Source organism: Podarcis muralis, chromosome 16 (genome assembly GCF_964188315.1).
Source record: "Podarcis muralis chromosome 16, rPodMur119.hap1.1, whole genome shotgun sequence".
In the NCBI taxonomy this organism is placed as follows: Eukaryota; Metazoa; Chordata; class Lepidosauria; order Squamata; family Lacertidae; genus Podarcis; species Podarcis muralis.
In genome coordinates, this window is record NC_135670.1 from 30,291,537 (window position 1) to 30,314,730 (window position 23,194).

The 23,194-nt window shown below is 46.8% G+C and overlaps 1 protein-coding gene across 13 annotated transcripts in view; it reads right to left on the reverse strand.

Annotated features, from left to right (window-relative positions):
- Positions 1-1,325: 1,325 nt before the first annotated feature.
- The window catches only part of ARVCF (ARVCF delta catenin family member), a 604,272-nt gene continuing 582,403 nt past the window's right edge, over positions 1,326-23,194 (reverse strand). For 12 of the 13 annotated variants that reach the window (XM_077920631.1, XM_077920630.1, XM_077920635.1 and 9 more), the window contains 3 exons: positions 22,415-22,506; positions 16,318-16,431; positions 1,326-13,201 (listed from right to left, as the gene is read on the reverse strand). In XM_077920631.1, the coding sequence (XP_077776757.1) occupies positions 16,330-16,431; positions 22,415-22,506 (194 nt within the window). In that variant the 3' untranslated portion in view covers positions 1,326-13,201; positions 16,318-16,329. The remainder of the gene's footprint in view (positions 13,202-16,317; positions 16,432-22,414; positions 22,507-23,194) is intronic. The other variant, XM_077920633.1, reaches the window with a different exon arrangement.

Sequence of the window (23,194 nt, forward strand, 5' to 3'; positions counted from 1 at the left end):
CTAGCGACCCTCAGCACCCTTTACAAACTAGAGGTCCCAAGGTTCTTTGGGAGAAGCCATGACTCTTCCAAGTGGCACCTCAGTGTTCTAAATCCGTAGTGCTGTTGTCACCAAATTGAAACAAATCATGAAAGGAAACGCAAGCCGCGACTCAGACACAATTCTGAAATACAAAAGTTTTCCCTTCACAAGAGAAACCAAAGCTACTCCAGTGACTACTTCTGGAGCACACGGCTGATTCTGTTAGATCCCCACCCCTAATATAAAGTTAGGACCCTTATATTTCATGCTCGCGATTCCCAGGATAACCTTTGACCTTTGAGACTCCATTCTCCAATATGCTCAGGCTGTGATGGGCTCCGAATGAAGCAGTTCTGACAGCTGGAAAAGGTCAAGATGCAGAAATACTGCAATTTATTTCACTTCCGTAGCTCTCAGGCAGCATCTATGGCTTATGGGCATTTTAGTCCACCTGGGAAGAGGGGGGAAACCCTGGAAAAAACCCTCCATTGGAGCAGAACATTGAAGATGTTCAGCAAGCGTAACATTATGTGCCAATCTGAACTTTTTCTATGGCTTATTTCTGTGGATCATGGCATAACTTGGTATAAAAAAAGACTCCGCAACATGGAACAATTTTGACCTTGGTCTTGGTCTTTATCTTAAACGTAACCTGGAAGGGATGAATAAAAGTTCTCACGACCTAATACTTAATGTAAATACCAGCACACTAATCCTGTCCCACCAGCAAATATTATTTTATTTAATTTATATAATAATATCTGGTATGAAAGAATGGTGTTTGTACACATCATATAATCTTCTTCCAAAGGTAAACTCATGATTCGGGAAACATACAAGACAGCTAGTTAGTCACTTCTCACTAAGGTCATGTTCTTTCAAACTGGGTAGGGTAAAAAGAAAAGCAAACAGGCAGGAACTTGTAGGAAATAAACAATGGAACAAATGAATGAAGGGGTTACAGCAGTGTACATAGCAATGCATATATCTGTGAGCGTAACATACAAAAAATACTATGGTTATTATTTTTTATGTTAGGCAAAGTTGCATTAAAAAAAAAAGTCTCTTTGAGGAGAAATTCGCACTAAAATGCTGATGAATTTTCATGAGGGCTTTAAAAAGAAAACACAAACAGATGTGTTAATGTGGAGAACTGTGCTTAAGACTGGAGAAACTGGAATGGACAGATGTGCCAATTGCTTAGCTAGGAGCACTGGAAGAGATGCTGTCCCACCAATCACTGCAGGCATCTGAGGCCAAAGATTTCGCACAGACCGAAAGCAAAATAACGGAGAACACAGGAATTCGTTCCAGGCATTGTTTATTGAAAACACACCAAATTGTTAACCTACACACCTGCTTCCAACAAGCATTCTACTTGTCTGTGTTACGGAAAGTTCCTAGAATAATATTAATACATTCGGGTTATGTTAAACATTGGTTCTGTAAAGCGTATAATCCACCCCCCCACCCCTCCCTTTCTTGAATCTGAAAACCAAACCAGTCTGTTTATAGTACAGTTTAAATACAATGCAAAAGGACTCCCCAGCCCCAGCCCTGCGACCGCCCTCCCCCAGTCTAAACCAGAGCGACCACGTTGTACAGAAGCACACATTGTTGGTTTTAATTGTCTTTTCTTTCTCTCTCTTTAAATTCCACTCTTTTTAAGGGTTTGGGTTATTTCCTTCCCACCCCACCCCACCGTGAGAAAATTTTAAGGCACATGATTGTTTACAAACACATTGGCTACTAATTTGCCAGGAACTTGCTGGGGTTGAAAGCGGCCTCTGCTAGATTTGTGGGATCCACACGCTCCTGCCCCCCTGCGACACGGCGATCTTACATCCACTTAAAAGTCTGGGGCCACAGCTGCCTAACCCCAAAAGTGCTCAGCGCACCCCTCATCTTACGTTCCAAAGACACAAAAGCCCAAACAGCCGGGTGGCGATTTAAAGAGATCCCCCTGTGTGGGGGGTTATGGTGGCAGAAGCCCCTCAGAGGCGTGAATTGGATCGCAAAGGTGGTGGCCGCAGAGGGACATTGCTGAGGCACGCCACTAAGGTCCAGTTGACACACACATGCACCGATGCGCTCATTGCTTCACAACTCGCTGCATGTAGCATGGTCAGGGACGATGGGCACTGCAGTCCCTCAACATGGCTACCCCAGACAAGGAAGAATGGGCCGGAAGTGCCCATGCAACGTTGCCGACGTTCGTCTGTGTCAAACAAACACACTTCCTGCGAGTAAGAAACGAGTGAGCAGGTTGGGCCAGAATCTTTCTACCTTTGCTGGAAGAAGAGGCTGGAACTCTACCTATCAGAGATGCTGGCAGAGGTGGCCCTGGGTCTTTCAAATGTCAGCGGTACCCCGTGCAAGGCCACAATTTGGCACACACAAACATGTCTCTGGTCTTCCGTTCTGCTCAATTCACTACATCATAGCTGTGACGCCTTGAAACGCCCCCCAGGCTTGGCACCCAGTGCGACAGAACCGGTTGTCCTGCCGTAAATCCACCTCTGGTGCTGGAGCCATAAATTCCGTGCATGAGCTGAAGTTTGGAATGGATCAGTGTTCTTTGACATCTGGAGTCCACAGATGTGGTTTTTTTACTACAACTCCCACCACCCCCAGCTAGCTTAGCCATAGGTCAGGGATGAAGGGAGCTGGAGTTCAGCACCATCTGGGGGCCTAGATGTTGAAGAACTCTGGGCTAAATGACCTCCCATATCTACACATGCAAGCATTTGTTTTCATTGTTTTGCTTGCCCTTATAACCTTTTTGGGTTGAAATGCTTGGGTTTCCTTGGAACAGTTACCGTATTTTTTGCTCTATAAGACACACTTTTTCCCTCCTAAAAAGTAAGGGGAAATGTGTGTGCGTCTTATGGAGCGAATGCAGGCTGCGCAGCTATCCCAGAAGCCAGAACAGCAAGAGGGATTGCGGCTTTCACTGCGCAGCGAATCCTCTTGCTGTTCTGGCTTCTGAGATTCAGAATTTTGTTTTTCTTGTTTTCCTCCTCCAAAAACTAGTTGCTTCTTATGGTCTGGTGCGTCTTATAGAGCGAAAAATACGGTAACTCGGGCCTCAATCTTTCCACCGGATGTCCTCGATTTCTGCTTACGTGGCAAATCCATGTGATCCACTTATTCAAGCACCAGCATTTCAACAAAATAGCAGTGACTACAGTTTGAGGTGGTCCTGTCCGCTCTTTGCTCAGAGATTCTACCACCTTATTTTGCTGCCGGAACTCTGGGAGTACAAGAGATCCGAGAGTAGCAAAGGGTGCAGTTTTTACCTAGCAGTAAGCCCCATTGTCAATAGGACGTACTGTATTTTTCGCTCCATAAGACACACTTTTTCCCTCCTAAAAAGTAAGGGGAAATGTGTGTGCGTCTTATGGAGCGAATGCAGGTGGGAAAACCCCGCAAGAGCCACACTCCCTTTAAAGAGTGTGTGGCTCTTGCTGGCTTTTGCAGGAGGTGGGGGCATTTCTGAGCTGGTATGGTTGGGGTTGCACTGTTTGTTGAGATGAAAGAGCCACAATACGTCATATGCAACAGGCAGAGGTCTCCTTCTGCCTTGCGACACAATGCTTTTCAACAGAGGCTTAGCAGAGATCTTCATGTGAAGAACGAGAGGCAACAATCACCAGGTGTGTCTGCACACTGGTTCTGATTTAACAAGGTAACAGGAACAGAATGCACTCATCTTGAGAACGTAAAAACACAAGAAGAGCCTTCTGGATCAGGCCAGTGGTGCAACTGGTCCAGCATCATGTTCCCACAGAAGCCAACTAGATGCTTGTGAGAAATCTGCAAGCAGCAGCCCAGCACAAGAGCACTCTCCCTTCCAGTGGTTTCCAGCAACTGCTGTTCAAAGGCATTACTGCCTCCAACAGAGTTGGGGTGCTGCTAAACCTTCTCATATGCCACGGCCTTTCCCACACTGATGCCGCCCAGATGTTGCTGGACTACAGCTCCCATCATTTCTGACCATTTCTGACTGGGGATGATGGGAGCTGGAGTCCAGCAACAGCTGGAGGGCACCAAGCCAAGGAAGTCTGCCCTGAGCGTAATGTAATATACAATAGTCCCAAACCAGGCAAATGAAAACACACATTGTGGTTTATGGGTGTTAGTGAACTCAAATGCCCCAAAGTAAGTTTGCCACCCTGTTTTCAGGCTGTAAAGTTTTTTTGTTTTGTTCTTTGGAGGAGGTTTCACTGATTTTGAGGAGCCATGAGCAGGGGTCAAAAGTGTGTGGGTCACCAGCAGTGTTGATAGTATCCCCAGCTGCCGGAGGGGGAGTCCTATCCTTGACCCACAATGCACCAATCAGGAAATGAAGCAATGCCCTCACTCAGATTACTTCATGTTGCTGCTACTTAAGCACTGGCAGAGGAACAGGAGTGTGGGGGGGAGCGCATTGCCCCCGGTGGCACGATCCCAGTGGGGTGCCATTGCGGCTGCCCCCTGCACTGGGCACCACGGCCCCAGGACGCATGCCACACCCCTGCAGGCAGCATGCCATGCCCCCAGGATGTGCGCCGTGCCGTGCCATGCCCCCCGGGATGTGTGCCAGCCACGCCCCTGCCTGCTCTCCACCCCCCCCCCCCGCCGGAGCTTAAAGCTCCACCTCTGTACTTAAGGACCTGGGATTGTCACAAAGGCCAATCAGAGCAAGGACAAACGTTTCCTGACCTCTCACTCCATAGCCTTGTGAGTGATTTTTTTTTTTTTAATGCCCACCAGCAGCAGAGACTCCATCAACGCCAAGGCGATGAAACAGGTGATGGCAACAACAAAAAGGTGAATTGGGTGGGTGTCACTGAAACTTTCTCTCCCTCCTCAATTCACTTTCAAGTCAAAAGTTGAAAGGTCCTTTGGGGTCAGCTTTAGCATTGATAATCTTCCAGGTATGATCTTTAGAGACGCCGTGATGTGGCTGCCTCGTGAAACCATAACAGTTCGTTCCATTAACCACTGTCTCACTCAAACCGTCTGGGAACCATCTACCTGCTTATAGATTTCTGAGGTATCCTTGTCCAAAACTACCTACAAGAGTTCTGGGAACACAGACAGCATCCTCTGCCCAAATGCAGTAGTTGGGCCAAACTGAGTATACACACACACACTATCATGGTTGGGCCACATATTCCACATCCCATTGCCCCAGCTTATTCCGCACAGGTATTACCAATACACCTGCCTCTTCTTTGGTATCTTTAGTCTTATCTGATACTGCCCAAATGGAGCCAAGGAGTGACAAAGGGTTGCATGAGCATCCTAGTGGTCTCAGGTGCAGACGCTTTGCTTGAATGAGATGAAAAGGCTATGCCTGATATCCACGAGCAGCTCATATTCCATCAGCATTAGTACGCCGTGATCTCATGGGTCAAGCATCGGACCGTTGTGTTCTGTGCCACCTTTAAACCAGAGATGGGAAACCTATCGCCCTCCAGGTGCTGTTGGACTCAAACTCCCATCAGTCCCAGTCACCATGACCAATGTTCAGGGAGGATGGTAGCTATAGTCCAGCCACATCTAGAGGACCACAGGTTCTCCTTTCCTGTTCTGTTATTGGTCCAGAGCAGTATCCCACCAACTCCATCCATCACTAACAGAACAGGGATGGCGGCTCAGACTGATGGAGCAGGTTGGCTTAATCTGGAAATTTGGCACAATAAATTCAACCCTGGACTGTCTCTTGTGAATGAAGGCCAATAGAATGAGAGCCCCACAGTGCCAAAACTGAGCCATGACCGTTAAGAACTTAAGAAGAACCTTGTTGAGTTAGACCAAAGATCCTAAGAACAACAGCAGCAGTAGCTCTGCAGTACCAGGCTAGTGGTCCATCTCCTCCAACATCCTATTCTCATAGAAACTTATGGGAAGCCTGAAGGCAGGAGATGAACATAACAGCATTCTCCTTGCTTGTGATTCCCAGCAAATAGCATCCAGAGGCATACCCATCTAGTCCAATGGGTTCTGCAGATATTTCTGGATGAGATTTCCGCTCCATCACAGCCTGCATGGCTAATAGTCAGGGATGGTGAGAACTGTGGTCCAGCAACTTCTGGCTACTCTTGAGCTACACCAGCACCCCATTTCCTACAGTGGCCAATCAAATCCCTACATAAAAGCCCATATATAGGGCAATGAGGCTAGGAGAACCCTGACCTACTGCTGCCTGCCTGGGTAAACAAGGAAGGCTCTTGCCTTGACGCTACTGCACTGGCAATTGTGTGAAACAGCAGCATAACACAACAGCCAAAGAACGCGCCACAGGTAGGGCTGAGTCAAAACAATGCTGCGCCAAGAAAATAGTATTAGGTCAGCTCCGCACAGCATATGACATACGCACCCTTTCATATATTTGCACAAGTGGTGTAATTTATCTTGCCTTTGCTATCCAGGGGGTAGGGGAACCAAGGAGTGTAGGGATATCGCGGAGTGGGGAGTGGGGTCCGGAGGGAGCACACTTCCCCACCAGCAGGCAGCCACTGTCTGCCTGCATGTGTGACCCTGGGGTGCAGGGCAACCCCCCCCCCCAGACAAGCCACAGCTGTCTGGAACATGGTTCCCTATGTCTGACCTTTTGCGGTCTCAGCAGTCAGCGGTGTCCTGTCTGTAACCTTTGTCTCTAAGACCTTTTGTCTCCTTCGTCATACACTGTGCAAGGGGAAAATGACGCTGTGGAACAGGTGCCAAAATAACTTTGTACCACCCCACTATCTCAGGATGGAAGATGTGTAAAGGTCACAGCCCAAAAATGTATTTGCCTGGCTTGCATATTTGTCTCAATAAAAGGAGGCTCCACAGGACTGGCAGCAGCTCGCTTCAGACCACCTGTGCGCAGCTCACATGATGATCAACACCTGTCTTGGGCCTTCACTTCAAAGGAGATTTGTAGCACATTCTGCCATGGATCAGAGAGGATGCCCACAATGCAGGCAGGAGCAATGAAGAAGGGACCACGGAGAACTGATAAACAAGAACCAATATTAATCTGGCCCCACAGCAAACTGCCCTGGGGATGTACAGGCCACAACAGACATAGCTTTACCTAAGGGCAAGAGACTTCAACTCCCATCAGCACCAGCCAGCATACCCAAACAGCCATGGATAATGGGAATTGTAGTTCAATCATATCTAGGGGGAGAAATTGAATCCGGTTTGCATTTAAAGGCGAACCTACCTAACTCACGCTTTCCAAAACAATATGCAAACAGCCATCCTTTGAAATCTGCGCAGCTCTGAATTTTGCAATGCAGTTCTCCAGCCAAGTATAAGCCAAGTCACGTGTACAAAGATGCATATATTAGGGCATAGTGTGCATAAAAAAAGCATGTACCGTGAAAATAACATACAAAAGGGCATGGCATTAGGGGGAACTGTCTTGCAAAAAAATGAGTGTGTTAGGCAAAATTGCATACAAAAATGAGTACACTGGGAGAAATTTGCAGTAACATGAGGATGGTAACTTTTTAAAAAAATACAAACTGATGTGGAAATGTGAAGAGCTGAACTTAAAGTGTGGGGAAAGGAGAAATGGAGAGAAATCGAAACTGAAACGATTTGTCCATTTTCAACTATATCTGGAGGGCCACAGATAGTTCCTTCTCCCTACGCCCTCTAACTGGCCACAATGCATCTAGAAATAAGAACCGAATACTGCTCCTGAATTAGGAGGCTCTATTTTGAGCATTCAAAGCCAGCAGGTGGTGGCATTCACAATAGAAGGGTTAACAAAAGGGGTGGAGATTGTGTTTTTTTTGTCACTGCCCATGGAAAGGTAGCAGTGCTGAGATTCCTACAACTGACCTATTAAATGCCTACTTATTGCTACGTACAAGCAGAGTAAAAATTGCCACTAGACAGAACACGAAAGGAGGAGCCACCTAGACGCCTACTGACAGCCCTGGCACACATTGCCAAGGTTCTCTCTGTCAGTTTTACATCTCATGGACAGCTAATATCGGTGAGGATCAGCAACAAGAAGCTCTGGCGTACTAAAGGGACAGAAAGCCAATACAAATACTAAGAAACAGGCCCCGTGGGTGAGGAGCAAGTGATCCTAGCAGCCAGTTTGCTCCCTGGCAAGGTCTCCTGAATGATAGACGAATCCTTTTGGATCACCACCTGACTTTTCAAATGTCCTTTCATTTGGGTCCTTATAGACACTGCTGGCCCAATGGCATTGCTAAGTGTTCGTCCTGGCTCAGACTACAACATCAGTGATATGTTTTGTGCAGAGGAGGTGTGGGAAACCTTTGGCCTTCCAGATGTTACTGAACTACAACTCCCATGATCCCTGGCCATTGGCCTTGCTTGCAAGGGGCGAGGGGAGTTGTAGTTCAGAAATATCTGGAAGGCCAAAGGTTCCCCAACACTGATGTTTTGGATCTGGTTTAGGTAGGGTTGCCATATTTCAAAAATTCCTGACACCTGTTGAGATTTTTAGGAAGACCCCCAAATTGTTGAGCTCCACCCCCCAGGTTTTCCCTGACACCATTTTTACACCCGAAAACCAGGACATGTCAGGAATTTTCATGAGAAATGGCAAGGCTAGGTTTATGATGCTTAAGAGCACCATCTTTACAGGATTCAAATGAAACAGAATAATTTTTTCCCCTTCCAGTAGCACCTTAGGTAAAGGTAAAGGTAAAGGGACCCCTGACCATTAGGTCCAGTTGTGGCTGACTCTGGGGTTGCGGCGCTCATCTCGCTTTATTGCCTGGGGGAGCTGGCGTACAGCTTCCGGGTCATGTGGCCAGCATGACTAAGCCGCTTCTGGTGAACCAGAGCAGTGCAAGGAAACGCCGTTTACCTTCCAGTCCGGAGTGGTACCTATTTTTCTACTTGCACTTCGTGCTTTCGAACTGCTAGGTTGGCAGGAGGAGGGACCGAGCAACAGGAGCTCACCCCGTCGCGGGGATTCGAACCGCCGACCTTCTGATCGGCAAGCCCTAGGCTCTGTGGTTTAACCCACAGTGCCACATGCACACGAAAGCTCATACCAATAACTAAATTAGTTGGTCTCTAAGGTGCTACTGGAAGGGGGAAAAATTATTTTGTTTCGACTATGCCAGACCAACACGGCTACCTACCTGTAACTAGGTTTCAAATGAGTCATATGGCTTGCAATTTGACTCAAGGGAATCCTGAAACTGCCTGAATGGTCTTTGGGTTGGAGAATGCCTTTTGGAGAGGGGCCCTTACTCACAGGTAGAACACATGTGTTGAAAGCTGAAAGTTCCAAGACTGGTCCCTAGCACCTCCAGGTTGGCTAGCAGGACCAAGAAACATCCCAGCCTGAAACCCTGGAGAGCCACTGACAACAAGATTCAACAATACAGTTGACTGAGCATTCTTATCACCCTTGAAAACGGGTCAATCCCTTGCCAGAATTTTAATCTGAGAATGTCCACTGCACTGCCTTGTTCAAAGTAGAAGGGGATGGTGGCAGCTTGCAGGGTTGAGACTACCGCTGGCCACAAACTGAGCTATGCTCAAATTGACCCTGCCTGCAATCGTGAGTGAGCGCCTCCTGCTCGAATATTCACAAGACAATTCAGGCTGACCATTGGTCTGATTCTGTATAAGCAGTTTATCACGGTTCCAAAAACTAGGCTATCAATCCTCCCAGTGCCTTGCAGAAGTGAAACTCTCCAGAGCACTTGAGAAGGATTAAATGTCTAGGCAGGGTATATGTGATTAGATGCACACACACACACACATAGAGCGAACAGAGCCGAATGTGGCAGCCAAAATCAATTCTGCAGTTTAAGGATGTAAATATTTGCTTGCATCGTACCATTTTTTTGTGGTTTTGCAATCCATATTGCAAATGAGCTACCATGACTGAGCAGAAGAATGAAGCTTTCCCTCTGGCTAATGAAAACTTAGTAGCTCTGCTTTCCCCCCCATTTCACCCACTGAGCACATAGCCCTGGGAAAGCTTGTGCCAATTGCTTGCTTCTGCATTCCATTCCGCAATCCATTGCTTGCTTCCGCATTCCAGGCGTCTCTGTTGCCGGTCATCTTCCCCTTCCCCTCCCTGGCCATTTCTTCCTGCCTATATTAACCTCCCAGTGGAAATTAGACCTTCCGGATTATGGATCTCTCTGCCTCATAATATTTGAAGAGGCATAGCTTAGTGGTAGAACACCTGCTTTGCATGCAGAAGGCCCCAGATCCATTCTCCAGCATCTCCAGGTAGGGCTAGGAGGGGGCTCCTTCTCTGAAACCTCAGAGAGCTGCTGCCTGTCCGTGTCGACAGTACTGAGTTGGATGGACCAGTGGGTCTGACTCAGTAGAAGGCAGTTTCCTATGTTCCTGGAAGGCTCAAGAGATCTTTGGGACGGTCAGCAGGAAAAGGGCAGCTGCATGATCGTCAGAAATGCCAGTGAACAAATGGGGGAGATTTATACCCCCCCCCCACGCACCCAAGTAGCAATTTGACTCCCATTTCCTTTGGTAAATAAAAGGAAGGACCAGAGCATAGACTGAAGCCAGGGTGACTGAGACGATTCACTTGCAGGGGGGGTCTAATAAAACTACAGAGCAGCAGACTCAATTAGTTACAACTTGCAGACGAGCTTTTCTTTTTAAAAAAACACACCAAACCAAAAAAAAAAACCCTTTGTATACAAAAAAAGAAAAGAAAAAGGAATTACATACGATTCGTATATAGATGATATAAAAATGTACAGCCCGCTTAAAAGGGTCTTCACTTATCAAGAGTAGAAGTATGAAAAGAGCACCATTGTTAGAAGCAAGAAAGATATTGATCCTGTTCCACTCTTCACTGTTTAGGTCACGGAGGCAAAGAGGTCTCCAGTTAGAATCCAAAGTGGGATCCACCTGTCATGTGTTCTTTGGCCAATAAAGAGATCTTGGGCCAGCATGGGCCTCCCTCCTATAGGTCACTGGCACCATGTGCCTCTGCTTCCATGAAGAGACTCAGAGGTAACCCCAGTTGCGTGACTGTGATGGGTTAGGGGGCGAGAGACTGGGGGCAGAGAGGGGGCAGGTACATGCTTGTGTCTGCACCAGCCAAATTGCCAAATAGCTTCTGACACCAGTCTTTTCCCTGAATTGTTGCAAAATGCTTTCCTGCTACAAATGTCACGCGGTTTTGGCAACCTATTTCCTGCACAATATATAGATAGAGATATATATTTATATATGTAATTCATGTCAAATTTTATTTTCTTTATATTTCAGAAGATACAAAGCTATTGATGCTTGCTTTTTCTTTCTTTCTTTCTTTTTTATGGATTTTTATTATTATTATTACTATTATTAATATTTTTTTTACAAAAAGTTAGATGTTTAACTAATACAGCATTTTTTTATTTTATTCTCTCCCCTGCCCTCCCCACCCCACCCCAAACCTCATTTTAAATTACAAAGGAAACAGCAGGACACCCCCCCCAATGAAATTTGCTGGATTATTATTTTTTTAAAAAACAAAAAGTGCTTTCCAATCACATCATTTAAGTGAATATGGCAACCAACTCATTTTAGCAACAAGGGAGAGAGAGAAAGAAGGCAGCAGTAAGTGGAATTGAAGATTCAGACTGCAATCCTATGCCTGATTTCTGAGGAGTAAGACACATTGACCTCAATGGGACTTACTTTTATGGGGGGGGGGTGCATAGCACTGCACGGTTAAAGGTTCTGCTTCCATTTTCTCTCTACAACAGACCAAACCCGAAAGAAATTAATGTGGTTAAAGCACAAAGCATCATTGTACACAATGCACGGGACGAGGGATATGGTTATATGCACCAATGGCAAACAAATCGCCAAAGACCCATAACAACAGCGATCCTAGGTAATAAGGCTTTGCACATAAATAGGATGTCGTCATTCCTCGAGTGTACAACCCTAATTAATTACAAACTAATCTATCCACACATGGGTGGCTCGAAACGTATTATAGTTCCCTTTGAAGCACTCTGTTAATAGCTTAGCCAAAATCATACATGAGATCCAGCAGTGGGGTGGCGATTATTAACATTTTACCAGCAAAAAAGAGAAGAGACATATGAAGTTTATGATGCATTTGAAACATCTTCCTTGCAAGGAAGATTCCACTTTTTCCAAAAGTTTTAAATACTATCTATTGGGGAGGGGGGAGCGCGATGCTGACATCATGTTGCCGTCAACTCAACACCAGCAGGCTGGCAAATTAAGAAGCACTCATCAGCAACAAGAAAAAGTCCACCATGTCTGTGTGGTCAGGGGATGTCGTTATCACTCTTTTTTTCCCCCTGAAGGAGGACAGCAAAAACCTCGAATGAATCATTTATATGTTTGGAAAGTATAAACAGAGCCATTACAGAAGTCGAAAGGCAGATGAAATGAAACACTAATGATAATATAGGCAGCACAGTGTGATATCATTTACTTCAAAAGCAAAGTATACAGCCCACGTCAATTCCAGCTTCCACCTTTCCAAGCCAGTCCACCAAGATTTTCCCCAACTCCTTCTCTCCTTTCGTCAAAATCCACCCAACTCAGCTCCACAATTCTGCATTTCCATTGGATCAAAGAATAAAAACCTCAACAACAGGCCACAAAAAAAAACTTGCTTTAAAAAAATCACAGTTCGAAAAGAAAGGAAAAAGTGCTAAGTTTTTTTTTTATGACTATACCTAAGATATACTCCGAATATTCTGCACTTTTTCTTTCCACATGTGAATTCTTTCTCTTTTTTTAAAACTTCTCATTCTTCTTCTCCTTACCCATCTCATGACCTTCAACTCATAACTTGGCACCATCCACATAGAAGAGTCAGCTAAGAACCAAACCTGTCCGACATAAGCTTGTAAGAATTGTCTTGCGCCTTTCTGTGCGGAAGTTTGAAAGGGCAGGGAGATGTTGGGCGGGAATGTGATTGGTTCTTAAAAAGCAGAACGGTCCCTGCTGTAAGGCATGCTGCTCTGGGATTGGCTGATGGTCTGTCGCCCCGTCCCTGCCCCATAGAGAACCTGCAGCCTGGTTGGTTGGTTCCACCGACGCAAGCGCCAAGGCTTTTCCATATCTGAATGGCAGTGATGGTTAATTAATGAGATCCTGTTTGTTGAGTCGTCGTCTTCTTCTTCTTCTTTTTTAGTTGAGGAAAAATAATAATAACAATAACAAAACAAGCGGCGGGACTTTAGCCCTAAAAAAAGAAAAGCAAGAGTTAATTAATAGGGGTAATGGGGCAGGGAGGCGCCACAAACTCCAAATAGGTTTTATTCTAAGAGCAGCTGAAATTAAGGAAGAAAATTAAAACAAGGTACAGTCAAACCTCGGTTCTCAAACGCCTCTGTAGTCGAACATTTCAATTCCCAGATGCCGGAAACCTGGAATTAACTGCTCCGGTTTTTGAACGATTTTCGGAAGCTGATTGTGCTACGCGGCTTCCGTCTTGAGATTCCCTATTGTATCGAGGCTTCTGCTTTCAGTTTCCGGTTGTCGAATGTTTTGGAAGTCGAACGGTCTTCTGGAACGGATTACGTTCAATAACCGAGGTTTGACTGTATTGGCACAGGGGCTTCTCCCTGAGGGAAGTGCTTGCTGCTACCTCTCTTTCAAGTTTTTTTTTTTTTTGGGGGGGGTGCTCAGCGTCAGGGCCAGCCCATGCAAGAGGCAAGGTGAGAAAAGCGCCTCAGGCGGCAGAATCCACAAGGGCAGCAGGTCTGGCCTCCAAGGAACACATCTGCTGCTGCTGCTACAGTTGTGGTGCACTCCTTGGAGGATGGATCTGCCACCAAGGATCCACCAAGGGGGTGGGTGTGTGGCAGATCTGCCACGTAGATCTGCCGCCCCCACCCACCCTGCTATGCCACCTCTACAATGGCCTCTTGGTGAAGAAGAGGCGCTGCTGGTCTCCTCCCCACCACTAGGGAGGAAATGGCAAGGGGCTTCCCTCTGGGGTCTCCTGGGCTCTGCACCCACTTAGCATCATTCAGAGCGAGGCCCTTTCGCTCCTGTGACGGCCTTTGATTCCCACTTCAATCATTAGGTAAGGTAGATATGACTCCCACCCCTGTTCCCAATGTAGATCTTCATTCCGCCCTTGTTCCTGGTGTAGAGCTTCGCTCACACGTCCTTCCTTGGAACCATTTTGTGGTTCGCCTCAGGCTGCAAAATGTCTTGGGCCAGCCCTGAGTCAGGGTAGGGAGTTTGTGACAGATGAGATGGTGGGAACTACAGGGGCTTTTTCTTTGGCAATCTTGACTGGGAAACTTGAAAAGTCTCCGCTCCTATTGAGGTGAACAGAAAGGAGACCACCCAACCCTACCTGGAAGGTAACAAATTACAGTGGTACCTCCGGTTGCGAACGGGATCTGTTCCGGAGGTCCGGCCGTATCCCGAAGTTTTCGCAACCGGAGAGACCGCTTCTGCGCATGCGCAAGCGGTGAAACACTTCCCAGTTTGCCGCTTTTGCAACCTGAAGTTTATATTACCCAAGGGTAACGTAACCTGAGGTTCCACTGTATTCTAAAGGAACAGAAGAGAGGAAGGAATAGGCAAAACTCTGTCCCAGGGTAATCTACATAGTTGGAGCAGAACTGCGTAGAGCAGCCCCTCTGCAAAAGTCCTTAAATAATCCCAGCTATAACTCACTTTGGGGTTTGAAACAGGTGCTTTCTTTAGAACAAAGGTTGCCAACATGGTGCCCTCAATTGTTCTAAATCCCACCAGCCTCAACCAGCATGGCCAGCAGTCAGGGAAGATGGGGGCTGCAGACCAGCAATGTCTGGAAGGAACCTTCTTTAGAGAATGAACGAGGCAAGGGGGATAAATCACAGCAACATTAATAATATTTAGCATTTAAGTTGTGCTTTAATGCAGCGTTCAAAGAACGGCACATCCACTCACTTGCTGTGATCTATACTGCAACCCTGTAAAGCAGGTCAATATTTTTTTTCTTTTACTTGACAACCCTGTAAAGTAGGTGAGAAAGAGTGGCTGGCCTAAGGCCGTCTAGCGAGCTTGGAAGTGGTGAGATTCAAACAAGGGATTTCCTGGTTCGTATTATCATCACCATCATCAACAACAACAACATGGAGGGGTGAAGCCAGCTGCCATGATGCTACAGTATCCCCTTGTGTCCTGACAGATGCTTCTCCAACCACTGGAACAGAGCTTAGGTTCTTGCCTATTGAGACCTTGGAGACAGGAAGACCCATGTTGTGCTGGCCACCAGGGCTGCAAAGCACAGTTTCATTGCTCAACAGTCGGAACAGTGAGGTTCACACTGCTTACACACAATGCCATAGCTGACAAACCATTGCAAATTCTAAAATGGAAGCCAAACTTGGGTCAAGGGTCTGACTGTACCACAGACCAGCTGCGGCTAGAGCAGCTGAGAGAGAATATCTGTGAGAAATCAACGTGGAAGAAGAAAGCAAGCAAGTGTGGAAGAAAAAGTGAGCCTATCAGGTTGGGACTGCAGCAAGAAATGGAACTGTTGATCTGTGGTTGGACTGGCCAGTAACCAGATCAGGCAAGAACACAATGAGCCATTGTCTAAAGCAGGCTTCCTCAAACTCGGCCCTCCAGATGTTTTGGGACTACAACTCCCATGATCCCTAGCTAGCAGGACCAGTGGTAAGGGATGATGGGAATTGTAGTCTCGTCTAAAGGGCTAGGAGTCAGTCCACTTGTTCCAGATTGCCTTGGATCAAGCTTGTTGATATGGGAGTGGTTTTGAGCTTCACTCAGGGTATGGTAAGCAGAGCTCCTGCAATTTTGGCTCGGGATACTAAGGGCTGCCTGTTCTGTCCATGGGACATGGGGATCCATTTTGATCTCAGCTGTTACATGGCCACCTCTCCCCTCTCAGTTTTGTGGTAGTGGATTGATCAGCAAATCCTTGAAGGCACCGAAGAAGACCCTCAACATCGGGCTGCTAATAAAAGTGAAAATACACTGAGGAATGGAAGCATTCTGGCTCCACAAATGAGAACACTGATTCACCTCCTTTCCAGGAAAATTTTATCAGGTATTTCCGTTTCATAAGAGGACGGCTGGGAGTTTTGCGACCAGTTGCTTAGCTTCACGTACGTTTCGTATGGGTTACAATGGACTCCACCAGCAGTGCATTGCAGCTTTTTATCAAACAGTGATGAGTGAAATATATATTAAACAGAACACACTGAAAGCAATTTCCTGTCTGCTTCTGCCTGCAAAGGAGCCAGGCGGGCAGAGAGAACACACAGCGATGCAACACCATGCGCAAACAAGAAAAGTTAATCACGAGCACCAATTACTGTGAAAAGGACCTACCATGCATGCAAATTAGACCCAGGAGTCAACAGGCTGGGGTTTAGGGTCACGGGCATCCACCAGAGTCACCGAAGCCCTGTTACTCCTGTTAATGGTTTTCCTATTTGTGTCATTCTGCAGCAGACAGGGTGAGGCGTTAAAAAGGCAAAACAGAGCAGATTAATCAAACAGACAAACAAACTTGCCAGTTCAAAAGGTTTGCAAGGTAGCATTAGTGCAGAAAAGAAAAGGAGAGAGACAGAGAAACAGGGAGAGAGACAGAATCAGTAAAAAGCATGCTTCATTCCAAACTCCAGTAACAACAGCCGTGAGCACTAGGCAGACAGTGCTGGATGCATCAATGTAATTGCAGCTCACGACAAGTGGCTCTCCCAGCAGCGGAGCCAATCAACTGCAAGCACTGGAGATCAACACACACCTTGCCTTTGGAGGAGAGGAGGATATTGCATTGCAGGGGTAGGGAATCTGCACCCTGCCCCGTAAGAAATGGCTGGGCAACAACTCCCATCACTCCATGCTGGCTGGAGCTGATGGGAGTTGGAGTACAACAACATCTGGAGGGCTACCCCGTGGAAGTGACTTGCCCAGGGCAGGATTACGACAGAGTGTTAGCTTCCTAGCAGGGGAGTTGTGGCAAAGTGGCAGGGAGGTTAACGCAGTGCAAGCACATCAGCAGAGCCAATCCTGCCAGTGTGTAAACACTGCGCCAACCTCCCCACTGCTTTGCCTCCTTCTCTTCCCGGTAAGCAACAACAACTCTGCTATCCAGGAGCTAGTGTTGCGGTTCTGCCTCGTGGACCAATCTACCTCTGGGCCACAGGTCCTCCCCAATGATGTATTGCTTTGCATTCCAACAGCTACTGGCTTGCTCAGAGTGTGGCAAAGTAACACAGCCTGTCCACATTACCTAGAAAGGGGGGTGGGAATGAACCTTTCTATAGGAAGGCTGAGTCAGGGAACAGATAAGAAATAAGGTGAACTTGGGAAAGGCATTAGAAGAAAACTTCATTCTCCTTCCTTGATCCATGTTTTGTGTTGATTCATGTTTGAGCCTGAGATCAAAAAGTAAAAGCATGGACTTGAACTGAGAGAGAGAGAGCAGGGAAGCCAAAATATCCAGCTTGTGTATATGACCTCATTTTGCTTTGCTAATATGAACGGAACTTCACATCTTCGGCAAACACTTTTGAAGAATACAAAGCAGAACTTGCTGACTGGTGTGCAGCAGAAGGACCTCACCCAGCACCCCTACGAACCAGCTGGGCTCCTTGACATTTTGGGGTGAAGAACGGCTTCCTTAGAGAAAATACAAGACCTACCAGAAGTCTAATGCCTTATTAGCTTAAGACATCAAGCAACCAAGCACCTAAATGGCACAAGGCACATGCCCAGCAGCCCAAGATGAAGCACTGGCTTACATATTTCAACCTCCACAAAGGCAGAGACATTTCAGCACCTGCAACATTTGGATACTTAATTTGCAGGAATAAGATTGGGGAGCTTTCAAACTTCTACTGCTTTCTATTGTTTTATGATTGTACTCGTTGTTAGAAAATCAATTTCTTTTTGCATAAATAGATAAAACAAAGCAGTGACACTTGCTGCTGGTTTTTTTTATTTTTTGAAATTATTATTTTTTATATAGCAGTTGTGGAGGCTCTGAATTTGATTAGAGCAGAAATGCTTAATCCTTCAGCTGCCGGCTGCTCCTCTCCTGAGCATCTTTTCTCCTTTCAGGGAGAAATATGCCTAGAACCAGTATCTTTCCCCTTGTAGTTGAGAAAGCACTTGCAGGGAAGAGAAAGGAGGAGATTTTGATTGGAAAGATAGCCCACAAAGGAAGGATTAACCACCCCGTGGCTACTACTCTGACAAAATTCAGAATACCCACAGCTGCATTCAAAGTAAAAACAACAGGCCATTCCATCGATATCCTGCATCACGCCCAGTTTAGCTCAGAGGATGACTCTGTGTGAATTGATTTGTGGTACCCAATGGCTGCTGCTCAGCAGACAGTAGACAGGACTAGCCACACACACTTAGCTGGAAGTTAAGCCCCATTAAACTCAATCGGTAGACATGCCTAGGACTGCATTGTTAGAATTAAGTGCCTTCTTCTTGTTCTACAGCAGGGATGGCCAACTCCCAAGAGACTGCGATCTACTCACAGAGTTAAAAACTGGAAGTGATCTAACCCCTTTTTTGGGGTTCAGGTCAAAGTTGTTGAGTTTTTTCAGGGAGGAGGTGAAATGTTGAGCTTTTTTTAGAGGAGCCGCAGTTGTTCAGCTTCTTTGGGGGGAGCCAATGATCTACCGCAGACGTCCAGAGATCTACCTGTTGGGCATGCCTGTTCTACAGTATACAGCCCATGGAGCAATGAGGCCTATCTCTCACCTTTCTACAGAATAAACACTTGTGCATCTTGACCCAATGTGGCACTAACACACACATACCTGTAGGGGGGAGGAGAGTGTTGAGAATTCCGTTCCACCTTAAGGAACAGACGTGTGGAATTGTTGCATTCCAGCACAGTATGCTGGGAACTTCCATTTGTGTATGTACAGCTTTGGCTTTTGCTGTTCTCTCTGAGACGACATGAGAGAGAGACGACACGTTTCTTTGTTCTGATTTATGATTAATAAATCTGTAGCATGACTTCACAAGCCTCATGCCTATTCTGTGTGCGCAGTACACTCTGCTAATAGCGTGTCCTGGCTTTTGAAGCTTGGGTCGCGGATGTACGTCGGAGCACGGGCCGATGGAAGGAGACGGCACAGCTGGGGCTTATCAGCTGGCCTCCTGGCCCTCTGCATGTTGACAGAGAGCAGGAACCTGTGCTACTGCTAATAGTGAGCTCCACCTCTTTGAGAAAATGTCGGAGAACTTTTCCTTCCCCTCGAGAAATTTAGTCAAGTGGTTACACCTTCCTGATTCCTCTACCCACAAGCAGGTTGGAGAATGAGAAGTCATTTGCAAGCTCCTCTGGTGTCCTGACTTCTCACTTGCAGCTTGGAACCTTGCCTCTTGGTTTGTCCTGTAGTTCTGACTCACTCTTCAGACCTGAGTCCTTGCTTTGCTTCCTGGCTCTCTTGGTTTGCCGCAGGTTGCTGCTTACAGCTCAGGCAAGACACCACCCTCACTCAATGGCATGAGGTGAGAAAGCTCTGCGAAAAAATCCTCTCCTCTCCTATCTTTTGTGCTCCTGACACAAAAGTCAGGTGCAATCTGTGTGCTGCTCACCTGGGCCAAAAGGCGATAGCTAGTACTGTATTTTTTGCTCTGTAAGACTCACTTTTTCCCTCCTAAAATGTAAGGGGAAATGTGTGTGCGTCTTATGGAGCGAATGCAGGCTGCGCAGCTATCCCAGAAGCCAGAACAGCAAGAGGGATTGTGGCTTTCACTGCGCAGCGATCCCTCTTGCTGTTCTGGCTTCTGGGAGTCAGAATATTTTTTTTCTTGTTTTCCTCCTCTAAAAACTAGGTGCGTCTTGTGGTCTGGTGCATCTTATAGAGCGAAAAATACGGTAAATCCCCTTTCCTGGCCAAGCACAGGCTTAGGAGAAAATCGCAGTCAGGCCAAATGGGTATCAACAACAATGGTGTCGTTGGGGCAGTACCAGCTCTAAGGGTCACTGAGGTCTCTTAATCCACGCACAGCTGTAATCTTCACCCACTAACAGTGCTGCCCGGTGGAACTTCATACGGAAAGCAGAGCAGCGGGTCAAGAGGGCAGTGGGTCTTGCGATCACACCACAGCTTTAAGGCTCTCGAGCACAGCTAAATAAAGCATGCAGCTTATTGGAGTTGCCACTGAGAGTGTGGCTGGGAAGACGAGGGATTACCCTAACGAGGTGGGTGGATGAAAATTAAGAAGTCCCTGACAAAATTGCTGAGCTGAAACAATCCTTGCAACTTGAATGATACAAAGTTCCCCAGGACAGGATGCTAATTGCAAAACCGTAAGGACAAAAAAAGAGAGAAGGTGACGAGCGCAGCTTGACATATTGGGAGAGGACCGAAGGCCCAGATAAAGGGAGATTTCCTAAGGCAGAAGCCATATTGATTTGTTGCTGGTCAGTGTTAGGGACACCTGCTCAGCATGCAGAAGGCCCCGGGCGCAGTCCCTGGCTTCTCTGGTAGCAAAGATGCTCTATCACTTCCCAGGGACACTGGAACCCATAACATAGGGAATAAGCGTTGTGGAATCCACAGCACGTGATGGTTCCATGTTCCATGTCCACCAGTAAATTGGATGGATGGGAAACCAGATTATATCTGAGCACAAGCCTGCGGAGTCAACCTCGCCTAGTTTTGCACAGACACTCGCACGCATTTCCAGTTCTTCTCACCACGGAAACCACAAGGGAGCAGAGGTGCTGGTAGTGACTATTCTCAGGACAAAGTCTCCTGCACAGCTATAGACTTTAAGGTTGGGGTTGGTTTCCAAATGGAGGAACTGAAAGCAACAGAACAAAGAACAAAAGCAAAACATGGGTGCCTTATATGTAAGGAGCTGCTAAATCAGGGGCAGGGAATCTCAGGCCCTGGAGCTCAATGCGGCCCTCCATGTATTTCTATCTGGATCTCAGGACTCTTACTGGGTGGAGCAATGAATGTAAATATCACATTTTTCAGCCCAATGACTGCATTCCGTTCTGGGCAAACCTCTGAGGGCTGCATGTCAGTCGGTGGTGGGTGGAGCCAGAGGCAAAAGTGGGAGGAGCAACAAATGTAAATTTTCTCTTTATGCAATGGGCTAGTTTCTACCCACATTCCTCTCTGTCCTCTGTCCAGACATGCAAGAGACATTGCCTTCCAGTCAGGAAAAAACACTTGGGTGGGGGATCAGTGAGGGGTGTGGCCTGGGGGATGTGTTCTGAGGAGAGTTTTGAAGGCCAAACAGAGAGGTGTGGAGGACCACATTTGGCCCCTGGGACCTGAGGTCTCCCACCCTTGTCTTAGGGGTATCCTCAGCTCTCTACAGACGGTCAAATGTGTTACTTCATGCAGCGCTTCATCTGAGGGATTCTCCTGCTCATTTGGCTCATTAGTCCCCAAATTCCTGCCTCGATGGCACCACTGGCTCCAAAAATCCTGGCAGGGCCCACCACTGAGGTCCACCCTTTGCTTTTATTCACCAACTCAGTGGTCTGAGCAGAACCAGGTGGCCGAGTCCAGCTGCCATTTTAACTCCACACAATGCCTCTTGACGCAGCATCATGTGGAGGAAATGTCTCCCAGGGACATTAAAAGAATGTCCGTCTGCCACCCAGTCCTAGCAACTAATGATGCCAGGCAAAATCAAAAGAGGAAGGGGGCTTGCTAGGACACACTTTGCCCAGGACCCCATCAAACATGGCTGCTGCTCTCACCCCGAGTCTCGGCCTTAGCTTTCCACAGAAATGCCTTGCCCCAAGAGCTCTTCCTCCTCCACTCAAACTTCCTGTGAAGGAAATGGCCTCGGGACGTGGAGCGAGGGGACACACTCCCTTCTTCTTAGAACCGCAAGGATGAAGGGTCATTCTAAGAGAGTAAAGGGAAGCAGAGGTCCTTGGGAGACAGTGGCCCACAGGAATTCCCCTTGCCATCCCAACGGGCTGGGCAGGTGGTGTGGAGGGTGGGCCAACACTGAGGTGTCAACCTAAGGTTTCATTTTATGCCCATTCTTTATATCAAAATTTCCACAGCAGAAAATCCAGCTTCTAGGAAGCACGGTGTCTTGTACGAGGGTTGGGAACACCACAGAGGGGAAGAACAGATTCTCTGATCTTCACTACCAACAAATACAGTAGATTCTCTGATCTTCACTGCTAATGAATACAACAGGTTCCTTGATCTTCAGTGCTACTGAAAACCGTAGGCACCAGCGGCAGCAACATGGAGGCTAAAGGCAAGGAGGTGAGGCCTAGTATCTTCTCCTTTGTAGATGAGCAAATGGTATTATCAGAGCCATGACAGCTGGGGATATTCAAAGGGGAGGTCTGTACCCCTATATAGAACAATTCAAATTAATTTTGCCTTACATTGGCCCACAAAACTCCATTAAAAGGTGGGGTGCAACTCATGCCTGATGTGCAACTCGGAAGAACACAGCTTACTTTTAGTGGTTCTTTCTCTGACGCGTCCCCCATGTTGTCGTTGGCTTTGTATTTTCGCTCTTTCTCCCGGTGATCGATGGTCGAGTAGCCATCTGCAGAGGAATGACAGGAGGCCATAAAGGAATCTGCGGCATCAATGGCAGCATGGCATTAAATGGGTGCCCGTTCCACTGTTTCAAAAAGAGCATCGCAGTGGGCAGAAACCTTCACCCCATCCCAAAACTAGCACACATGGTCACACACACATGCAAAGACGTCGTTCCCCTGCTAGCATCTGTAGGTATTTTCCTTTAAAAAAATATATATAATTGTTTCTCTAGATACATTAGAACAAATTGCCCCAAACAATGCAGCAAAATTATAGAGTAAAAACATAAAACCCATAATGAATCGACAAGGTACTTTGCCTTAGCTGAAAAGAAAATCTTCTCCCTGGATTGCAGAAATGTACTGTCCAATGAAACTAAAATATCATAATGTCTGTATATTAAGAGTAGACTTCAAGGACCTGTCTTTTGTTATCTAGATTATTCACAAACTAACTAGAATTCCATCATTACCCCACAAATGTGTATCTGTCTGGTTCCTCCTGCTATTCTTAATTTATGTGCAAATTTATCATTTAAAAGTGCTGCCACACCCTTAGGAGCTGTTTCCTAGTTCTGCTGGATGAGTGTTCAGACCCCTGGGCTCTCACTTGTGGGGTGCCTCAGGGATCCGTCCTCTCCCCCATGCTTTTTAATCCTTATATGAAGCCGCTGGGAGAGATCATCAGGGGGT